Source organism: Sipha flava, unplaced genomic scaffold (genome assembly GCF_003268045.1).
Source record: "Sipha flava isolate LNK unplaced genomic scaffold, YSA_version1 174_pilon_pilon, whole genome shotgun sequence".
In the NCBI taxonomy this organism is placed as follows: domain Eukaryota; kingdom Metazoa; phylum Arthropoda; class Insecta; order Hemiptera; family Aphididae; genus Sipha; species Sipha flava.
This window is the reverse complement of record NW_020272000.1, coordinates 810,379-822,084: the sequence shown is the minus strand read 5'-3', so window position 1 is coordinate 822,084 and position 11,706 is coordinate 810,379. Positions and strand designations below refer to the sequence as shown.

The window sequence follows — 11,706 nt, the reverse complement described above, 5'->3', positions numbered from 1 at the left end:
TCTGCTTAAGCAAATTGTGTAGTGTTGTTCCATTAATAATTGTTAGGTACCTAAATTATATAATATGCGCAAAATATCTATTGGGTATACCAAAATATTCATATTATATATAATGTATTTACAATTTTGTGTTGTTGGTAGGAACATCATTTTTTGTATACAATATGTAATAATAATTATTCAGTTGCATATACAATAGGCATAAGCCCAAAAGTACAGAAAGTTAATAAATTAAAACAATATATTACAGTAGAATTACTACATTAAATACAATAAGTATCTCACATATAGGTACAAAATTTACAATAAGAATCTTAAAAATAGTATTATGTTATTATTCAATATATTTTTTTACCTACCTATAGCTATACGATATTATATAAAGTTAATAATTGTTAATGCATTTAAATAATATATATTATTATAGGTATATATATTTTTGTATAACCTTATTATATAGGTTTTTTAATAATAATTAATAATTATATAGATTGGTCACATAGGTAGGTAGGTATACATTTTTTTCTATTTATATGATATTACTGCATAGATATGTTATTTATTTACTGAGATATGTAATAATTCATTGTTTTCATTATGCATTAGCTATGTTTTTTATGGATTCTGAGTAAGTCAATATTCCCATGGATAGGTTACTTAATTAAACTATGACAGATAACAAATAAATATAATGATATACCTACTGAAATAGTCGCAAATAATTATTATACTTTATATCTTGTATATCTATACTATGTCAATTTTTATTTTTATTTTTCAGATATTCATTTTGCTAATTTGTAGAATTATATAGACTTTAATAAATACAATTATTTACAAATAAACTAAATAATGTTTAAAATTTTTCAGTTATAACTTAAAAAAAAATGATTAAAACTACTAGTTAAAGAATGAAATATAGACGATTGCAAAAAGAATTGCAAATTCTAGAATGGTCATCTATAAATGAAATCCCTGAAAGTTGTCTTGTCGAAAAAACTATATCATTTTCACAAGATGTTGATAATAAATCAATTCATAGTTCTACCAGTAGTTTATTTGAATATAACAATAATATTATAAACACACATTTTTTTAAATCATGTGATAATAATTTAAATCAAGATTATTTGAGTAATATAATTTGTACTCATAATGACAATGCAGATTAAAATTCAATATTGATTCCTCTTACACAAAGTTTAGTATACAGTGAAAATATTAAAAATAAATTAAAAATGTGAATGGTAAATTTCAATGTTCCCTAAAATGCTTCTAATGCATTATTGAAAATATTGAAAAATGATGCCAATCTTAATTTTCTTCCTGTTGATAGCCGTACATTACTTCAATCTGGATCAAAGAAAGTTATTAATGTCCAAGAAATAGAATTGAATGGCATATATTATCATTTTGGGTTAGAAACTGGCATTATTATGTGTTCTAAGATATTTTCCCTGGATGATATTATAAGTATTGTGATCGGAATTGACGGTCTACCTTTATGCAAGAGTAGTTCAAGCCAATTTTGGCTTATATTTTTCCTTATAATAATAATATTTTTCCTATTGGAATATTCTATGGCCACAATAAACCTCAAAATAGTATCATATTTATTAAAGATTTTGTTGTAGAAATGCTTAAACTATCTACCCACGGAATAATAATAAATAATATTATTAAAAAAGTAATTATAAAAGCTATTCGCTGTGATGCTCCTGCCAGATCATTCTTGATGAGAAATAAGGGACATGCTGGTTATTTTTCATGTTCAAGGTGTGTTATTGATAGAGAATATTTAGAGAATCGTGTCTGTTTTCTATTTATTGATAACTGAAAAAAGAACTCATCATGATTACATAATAATGAAAGACGAAGATCATCATACATCTTCAATAATTTCATCCCTTGTCTTACTCCCTGACTTTGATATAGTTGATATATTCTCTTTGGATTATATACACTTGGTGTGCTTGGGAGTTGTGCGGAAGTTAACTATTCTTTGGCAACACAAGGGACCAATGACTGTTCGGTTGCCTAGTTGGAAAATTAGAAAAATTACAAATTCTCTTTTAACACTAAAAACTTATATAACTAATGGTTTTCGTAGAAAACCAAGAGCAATAGAAGATGTAGCTCGTTGGAAGGCTACTGAATTCCAGCAGTTTTTATTATATACCGGACTAGTAGTTTTAAAAAACATTTTATCTAAAGACTGTTATGAAAATTGTATGGCTTTAAGTATTGCAATGAGAATACTTTTAAGCCCTAACTATAAACAATATGTTGAGTATGCTCGCAAACTTCTAGTTTATTTTGTTAAATCATTTGAACAAATCTATGGAAGTCAATTTATGTCATACAATTTTCATATCATAATTCATTTAACTGATGATTTTATTAAATTTAGGCCGATTGTTGTAGTGCATTCCCTTTTGAAAATTATATGAAGGATTTGAAAAATATGCTCCATAAACATGAAAAACCTTTCCAACAAGTTGTTCGACGTTATGAGGAAAAATGTATAAGTGGAAACATAACATAATAATATCAAAAAAGTTAAATTTACTACCAAAGAGCCAAATTGTTATTTTTCAATTCAAAGTGGTGAAATAGTAAAAATAACTGAAATTGTATTACCAACAACTTCCAACAATACAATTTTTATTGGTAACATTTTTTTAAACCAGGAAGAAATGTTCATTTACCCTTTAAAATCATCAAAGCTCAACATTTATAATGTAAATAATCTTTCTCAAAATGTATATAAATGGGATTTATCTGATATTAAAATGAAAATGATGATTTTTCATTTTGAGGGTATAGTTACGGTTATACCAATTATTCATTCTTAATTAATGTAGTGAGTATGATGTAAAAAGTTGGCCTCTATGCATTTTGTGTTTATTTTTGTTTTATACTTTTATTGTTATAGGTATATAATAGCATTATAATAAATAATAATAATAGGTAGTTTAAAAAAATTTAAATATTTATTACTTAGCTCTTTATGTATTCAATATAGAGATACAATAATGAATGATAAGTAAAACAAAAAAAAAAAATTCAGCAATGATCGAGGCAACGATTATACATCTCATGTTTTATTATTTCCTCCAACATTAAAAGAATTTGAAGGTAAGGAAAAATACACTAGTATAAAAATTTGTACTATATTAAGTGAATGGAGGAAGACTGGAATTCCACTCCGGGCGTAAACTTTTATTTTTTTTTTTTTTTTTTATTAATAATAAAAAGACAATCTATACACATAATCTGCACAATAAGTCATTATGCTAATAGTTTGAATGAACATAACATGATTCACATTTGCCATGTAGATCTCGCATTTCTTTTTTTGTTTAAAAGGAGTCGTAAGTTGAAAGGGAGAATGTTTTGGGGTTGTGAATTGACGGGGGTAGGTTTAGTTGAGAAAATAGCTGCTTTTTTTATTATTTCAACTAAGTTTTGTGCTGCATTTTCGACTTGGTCTTGTGTTTTAAGTGAAACTCTAAGATCTATTAAATTGTCAAGATTAGTTTTGAATAAATCCCAAGCGATGGGTCCTTTGGTGAGTGAGGGCCGAACATTTTGTTTAGGTGATCCATCAATTGAGAGAATTACGGGGGTGTGGTCACTGGAGATATGACAGATATTACTGATATCTGTATTTAGATTGTTTGGGATATTTGTTATGAAGAAGTCGAGTATATCTGGGTTACGGTTTGAATGTGAGGGCCAGTAGGTGGGTCCAAGTGGGGACACAAACGACTGATTACAATTATTAAGGACAGAGTGGAGTGTTTTTCCTCTTTGGTTATTGGAGATACAGCCCCATTGGGAGTGCTTAGCATTGAAGTCACCCCCTGCTATGAAATTATGGCCTAGAGTATTGAAGAGACGGAGGAATGTGTCGCGTTGGATGGCATGACGAGGTGGGCAATATATGGAAGATACTTGTATTGGGATACTATTTATTTTTATTAAAATACTAGTTGCTTGAATAGAGGACTCTTGGAAAGAGGTTAATATATTATGTTGGATGGAGTTGGATACTAAAATACAGGAACCTGCATGTGCTGTTCCATCTGGATGATTTGTTTTATAAAGGGTGTAATTGTAGATACTAAATTTGGTTTTTTCAGTGAAATGAGTTTCTGTTATTAGCGCAATATCTATTTTTAAATCATTTAATACGATTTGAAGTTCATTTTTGTGTTTTGGAAGACCATTTGCATTCCACAGTAAGATTTTTAGCGGAGAAGATTCATTTGGTTGATTGTTAGTCATTTTTTAGGATGATTTTGTTAATAACTGTAGTTAGTAGTGATATTAGGGGATTGATAACTGATTTAAGATCTGATATGAAGAGTGAAAAATGTTTTGTTAAATCATTGATGTTAGTAGCAGTATCATTATTATGTTTGGGGGTGTCATTTTGGTTCGTATTTTTTAAAACATCTGCATAGTTTGCATTGAGATCGGTCTTATTAGAACAATTTGGGGAAGGGTCGTTACCAGTAAGGACTTGAACATTATTTTTTTTATAAAGTGTTATATTTGATTTTTGTGTATGGCTTGGTTTATTAATTAGTTTTGAGTTGGTATTTTTTTGCTGTTGGTAACTTTTGTAAGCTGGGCATCCTCGATAGTTGGCTGGATGGGGTCCTCCGCATAATGTACATTTAGGTGGCTCATCTTTGGGTTTGGGACATTCATTCGTCAAGTGAGAACCGTCACATTTTATGCAGCGAGTCTGGTAGTTACAATAGTGCTTTGTGTGTCCGAAGTTTTGGCACCTATGACATTGCGTTAATTGTTTTTTCAGGCGAGGTTCCTCAAATTTGACTACTGAGTGGCAAATTAAGTTTATTTTGAATATGTCGTTATTATTTGATTCGGGTTCGAGATCTACGAAGAAGAGAGGAAGCGGTTTTTTGTTTGGTTCTGCAGAACGTTTGTAACTTGCTTAACTTTGAAACCATACTTTGACAATTCGTCTTTAATAAAGTCAAGGGGAGTAGACTGATGTAAATTACGGAGTACTACTCGGAATGCTTTTTCGTCTTTGATTTGGTAGGTGTGGAAATTGACTTCTTTCGATTTTAGTAATTGGACAGCTTTTCTGAAGGTATCAGATGTATTAAATTGTAGTTTGATTCCTGATGTGTTACTCTTGCAAGTAAAATCATCAGTGTCGCAATAAAGTTTAATTGCAGTGCAAAATTTAAGAAAATCGACATCGGATTTTATAAAAATAGGTGGTGGTTTGTGGATTATAGGTTCGGTTGGTTCGGTCGTTTCCATATTATGATCATCTTCGATGTCGAGATTAGCGTATCAATTCGGTGTTGTGAAAAAGCTTCCTATGCTTGGGTGTTTATTTAATGGAGATAGTCCAGGTGATTTAGTTGAAGGTCTTTTATTATTTTTAGGTGTAGCGATTACCCAGTCTGTATCACAAAGTGTGTTTTCGGTTATTGACGGATTGAGATTAGAGTTTGTTTGATTGCGCTTGGTTATAATGATTGGCGTAATGAGCTCATTAGTGGTTTTAGATAACGGCCGAGCCGGCGATGTCGGTGGTGACTGAGTTTTTTTTTTTTTAACATTTTGTTGTTGGGAGTTTATTATTAGTGAATAATAACTTACCCAGATCCCGAAGGATCGAGAGACTGTAGACGTTCTTGAAAAATAGTTTTATCAAAAAGAGATGTGTTAAACGAAAAAGAAACAATGAGAAAAAGTGTAAACTTTTATTAAATGTAATTTTTGTAGTACATAATCTATTGACTACTCGTTGGATATTCCTAACTTTGTTACTGATAATGTGTTTAAAACTTAATAATTATGATTTTATTCTAATTATTAGAAAATAATTGTAAGATAGGGTGTTTGATTCTTGGTCTATGATTGGACGTGATTTTAACATTTTCCCCGGGCGTAAAGTTCGTGGTTCCGTCTCTGATATGATGAGTTATAATTAATTATTAACATAACCTACGAGTAACTGCTGGTAGTTATCATAAATAATAGAATAACTCTATCATCTATAGTAGTTCCACAGAACTTATTCTGTGGTAGAATTCTATAACAGCGGTTCTTAACCTGTGGTCCGCGATACTCATGTCGGGAGTCTGCGGCAGCCCTAACACATGTATGAGTGAATTATTACAATATTTTTGAATTATTATTATTATTATTTTTCTCGTGGATTTTTTATTATATAATAGATAGATTTTATCTTTATACGATGTTCAAAAATCGCATTAAACTTATAAAAATTAAATTTTAAGCATATTAAAAAAAAAATAATAATTAAATTTAAATTAACTGAAAATGTAGGTGTAATTAAAACAATTATAAATATGTATGTTTTGTTATGTCTACTAATGTAATTTATTATATAAAATAATTATTATAATTTTGGTTTTAATAACATGAAATGTTTTGTAAAAAAAAATGTATTCGAAAAAAAATTGGTAAGGGGGTCCGCAAATTCTAAAAATCTTTCATCAGGGGTCCGTGATCTATAAAAGGTTAAGAACTGCTGTTTTATAACCATCTCAATAACTGATAAAGTGATATCAGGCGTTAAGCGTTACTAATGAAACACCATACATAATTAAGACCCTGCGGTTCTGATTTAATTGAACTTAAAATATTTTATTAATAGAAATTATAAGACTCAACATTTATTTTGCCTAGGGCCTCGCAAACTCTAGCATCGTCACTGATGGATAGTATGGTCACAGACTATGAAAATATTATATAAATATTATTTTATTATATTATATTTATAATAAATTTTCAGTGATGGTGCTAGAGTTCACGAGGCCCTAGGCAAAATAAATTTTGAGTTTTATAATTTCTATTAATAAAATATTTTAAGTTCTGTTAAATCAGAACCGCAGGGCCTTAATTATAATTTAAGGCGCGGGGCCCTGGGCAACTGCCCCTATTGCCCTTCCCTCGCGCCGTCCCTGCTTACTATATCATTAGTACATAGTAAAATAATTATTTTATATACACGATTTTCAAATACTAGTAGTTCAAGTACCACTAGTACCAGTAGTCAGTACCACACACATTATGGCTCGATTAAACCAAATAAGTTTTGGTTTGTATCATTGATTTTATAATGTATTATAAAATCAATGGTTTGTATAAAGAATCAGTACCAACACCATTTTTTTGCTCTTATTGATTTTTCCAATTTCCTGTCTGTAGTCGTCACGAATTGATTTAATTTCAAGACGCAATTGATCACCGTCCACAACAAGTCCGATATTAGGTACTTAAATTATTTTTAAGTTTTTCAAAATTACTGTTTTTCAAGTTTCTATTTAAATAATCTTTATTTTAATGTTCCATAATATTGAAAATTGTTCGAATAATTCGAGGAATTGGAAAATATCATCATTGTTCCACTTCGCTTTAAAACAGGGGCGTAATTTCAACTTTTGAAAGGATGTGGAAACTGATTAAATTTGCCAATTTCATAATATTTAAAAAATTATGGTTACCTATTTATTTAAATATTTAATTTTTATGGACGATAGACCAAGGGCGTATTTAGACTTACTTCTAAGACTGGGGGGCAATTCAATTTTTTTATTTAATTCAGGTTCAACATTTACAAGTAAAATTTTTGGTAATATTTAAATCTGGTGAATCCTTCATATTAGTGGTTATGGTTATAGAATCGACTTTTATGTAGTTATTTTTTAACATTTGTCTATGTTTTGAAAGTTACGCTTGTATTTTATTTGATTTTTCACCAAGTATGGACCCGACAAAAAGACCAATTCAGTATTAACAGCCACGCGTAATTTGACCAAAAATAAAGTTTATAAAGTTTGCATAATAACGATTATCATAAACCGCGGAGGAACCAGTGTTTCCCAACTTTTAATAAATCGTGATCATGTATTTAAAAAAGAATAAAGAAATAAAAAATAATATAAATACAAATATTAAAAATATAAAAGAATAAAGCTTACTCGACGTTTTACCCCAAGACTGTTAATTCTCAATTTACAAATGAATATAATATTAATAATAATAATAATATAGTGTTCGTAACAAGGGGTTCATAATAATACTAACGACTTTTTTTTCTGAAAAATTATAATTATAATTCTTGGAATTTTAATGATAAACTATTTGAACAATTGTATCACTCATAAAATTATTAAATACCATTCAGGTACTCAATCATTATCTAAAATTGTATATTGCACATAAAATATATATAATTATTTACATATATATATATAATATTATCATCACAGATTAGATCTTAGTTCATTGTCTTAATATATATATATATATATATATATATATTATCTTAGAATTATGTTAAATGTAATCAGACAATTCAGTGATATCTCAGAATTTCATATTTGGGTTCTATAAAAACTTATTGTATTATATTACATTATATTATTATAGTAATAATATAATTTTAGTTTAGTGATAAGAACATGGCTACATTTAATGTAATCTGTGGATTTACGGCTGCTAATATTATTCTATGATCATTGGTTTTCACAGGTTTCGAAAATGCATTGATGAAAATAAATAATTGTGTAAATATTTCATACTATTGTATTAGTTTTTAATGCATTTTTCTTGAAATTGTTTTATAATTTGCTCTAAAGTTGAATATTAGTAAATATTAAAAGTTTATTTTTTTATTCTGATTATGCAATCTATACAAGTTAGTAGTTAGAGGATTAGGGTGATATCGATTAACAATTCACCGTTAAATTTAATTTTAATATATTTTTACCATTTTTATTTTTTACAAATACTACTTCCTTACCAAACCTTTGGACTGATTTTAATTTGAATCCTATTTAGATTCTATAACTAAGAAAATACTTTCATTGTTTGAAAACGATCCTACATCATTATATCTACAAGTCCATTGTAGTCTAATATCATCTAATCATATGTACATTAATGTAAGTATTTTTATATTCATTAACTTAATATAGTTTTTAAGTTTACTTATTAAGCTTTTATTGAATTATTCTATAACAATGTTTGTTCTATATGAAAATTTTACTTTTAGCATTAATATAACTCATATTAAAATAAAATTGATATAATATATTTTGATATTGTATGAACCTATACATTTAAATCTTATATATTATATTTAATGCTACACATCCTTACTTTAAATTATACCTTATTAACTTCTTAATAGAAAAAACAAAGAGATAAAAGATAGGTTTGTGCATTGAAATTATATTTATCAAATACTAAATTTTCTTTAATATTTTAAATAATATGCTATGCTTCAGTGGCGCACTCAAGGGGGGGGGCTTTGGGACTGTAGTCCCCCAAAAAATATGTTTTACATTAAATTATACATTATATCATATCGTCACAAGTATAGTATTACAATGATAGGTATGAAAGGTAAATTTTTTTTCAAGTTTTATTATTATGGTAGTTATAAATTAATAGAAAATTAATGGCAATTGTTTACTTGTGTATAAGGAATGTAAGAAAATGTTTAAGCCCTCCCCCCAAACAAAAATCCTGGGTGCGCGCCTGCTATGCTTCTTTTAATCTAAATATCATTATGTTTTTCATATCAACAGTATTACTTAGTTGTTAACCCAGTATTATTCGCGTTATAGTCGAAATGACCATACTTTTTTTTTGGTCTTTAATAAAACATTTACATTTTATATTTTTATCATTGACGCATTCAGTATACCTTTTAAAAATGTTATTGATTGTATATTATTGACTCATATTATATGAGTATCAATAATTGAAGTATAAATGTAAATGTTCTATTAAAGGTGTAAAAGAAGTGCAGTCATTTTTACCATAGCGCGACTAGTGGCAGGTTAAGATCAATATCCAATTATAAATTTAAGATATTTATTCAATTTTTCATAATATTATTGATTAATTTTTTTTAGTATTATTTTTCATATGTATTATTTTATAAATCTTTTAAAATTCAAATAGCATTGCTAAATTTATGACTTTATTACTTATGTTTAATTATGTAGAATTGTAAGGGTATCATATGTTGATTTATTATTGTATAATTTGTATCCATAAATGGAACTTGATAATTTGAAAAAATTATATAATTTACATTTTTAATTTGATTTACAGTTATTGATGTCTACATCAAAATACTTTGCACAAGAATCTCATCAAAACAAAGTCGAAATAGATTTGGTTGATAATTTTTTACGCCTTGAAAATGATCTTATATCTCAGTTAAACGGTTTGAGTTATGGTCCAGATGTTGAATTTATTTACAATCCAATACAGTATGCTTATAACCTTCACAAGGCATTTTTAAAAAAGTTTTTAGTAACACATAAGAAAGTATTGTTCTTAGGGATCAATCCAGGACCCTGGGGAATGTGTCAAACTGGAGTAAATGTTTATCATTTAATTCCTTCTTTGTTTAAAGATTGAATAAACAATACTTTGTGGTTGTTTTTTAGATACCATTCGGTGAAGTAAATATTGTGAAAAGTTATTTAAAAGTGGATGGAGAAGTATTACCTCCAGATAATTGTCATCCACAAAGACCAGTTAATGGTCTAAACTGCACTAGAAGTGAAGTGAGCGGTAAAAGGTTATGGAATCTTTTTATTACGCTCAGTAAAGGCGATCCATACATCTTTTTTAAATATTGCTTTATTCATAACTATTTTCCCTTGGCATTAATGAATAAAAATGCTAAAAATATCACACCAAGCGATTTAAAGGTAATATGAATCCTACACTATATTTTTATTATTTTTAGTGTTAAATTCATAATTATATTTAATAAAGTATTAATTCATTAGAGTATATATCAAAAAAAGGTACAAGATATCTGTGATAAATCATTAAATGATGTAATTACCTTACTTGGAATTGATATTATTGTAGCTATTGGAAATTATGCTGAAAAAAAGGTCTAATGAAGTAATTAAAAAATATAAGTTAAACAAAATTAAGGTAAAAATACAATTTATTTTATATTAGCTTAAGAAAATTAAAACTAACTAAATAATTATTAATTTAGGTTATAAAAATTCCTCATCCAAGTCCTCGTAGTGTGGGTACTACTGAAAAATGGGAAAGTGATACTTTAAATCAATTAAATTCATTTGATATTATCAAGTTATTGAAATAAAAATGGATTGGAGCATATATATGAATAAATCATTAAATTTAGCCAAAGAAGCATTAAAAGCAGGAGAAGTACCTGTTGGTTGTATATTTGTTGATAATGATGGTAATATTTTAGCTTCCGGTCGTAACACAGTTAATGAAACTAAAAATGCAACTAGACATGCTGAAATAAATTGTATTGATATTATTATTGAAGATGGTTTATTAGAAAAACTGTCAACTATAACCGTCGTTGTTACAGTAGAACCTTGTATAATGTGTGCAGCAATGTTGACAAATATTGGATGTACTAAAATTATTTATGGTTGTGCTAATGACCGTTTTGGTGGTTGTGGTACTGTACTTATGGTGCCTGGATTAGAAAAACTTAAAGTTCAAGGTGATTTTTATGGAAATCAATCAATGGATTTACTGAAACAATTTTACAAAGGTCAAAATCCTAATGCTCCTAAGAATAAAGTTAAAAGAAAAGCAATAAAACTATAAAAGAAAAAATTAATTTGTTTTTATATTCATATATTTATTATAAGGTGAGTA

General features: G+C 27.7%; 2 protein-coding genes across 2 annotated transcripts; both read left to right on the top strand.

Annotated features, from left to right (window-relative positions):
* Window positions 1–8,686: 8,686 nt before the first annotated feature.
* On the top strand, window positions 8,687–11,181 carry LOC112680151 (single-strand selective monofunctional uracil DNA glycosylase). The gene is given in 7 exon segments (XM_025550164.1): window positions 8,687–8,722; window positions 8,866–8,969; window positions 10,150–10,419; window positions 10,491–10,757; window positions 10,839–10,943; window positions 10,945–10,992; window positions 11,060–11,181. Coding segments are annotated over 6 exon segments (813 nt in total). The 5' UTR covers window positions 8,687–8,722; window positions 8,866–8,957; the 3' UTR covers window positions 11,171–11,181.
* LOC112680153 (tRNA-specific adenosine deaminase 2) lies at window positions 11,153–11,694 on the top strand. The gene has a single exon (XM_025550165.1). It carries the CDS (start codon window positions 11,173–11,175, stop codon window positions 11,653–11,655), a length of 483 nt encoding a protein of 160 aa, XP_025405950.1. The 5' UTR covers window positions 11,153–11,172; the 3' UTR covers window positions 11,656–11,694.
* The last annotated feature ends 12 nt before the right edge of the window (window positions 11,695–11,706 follow it).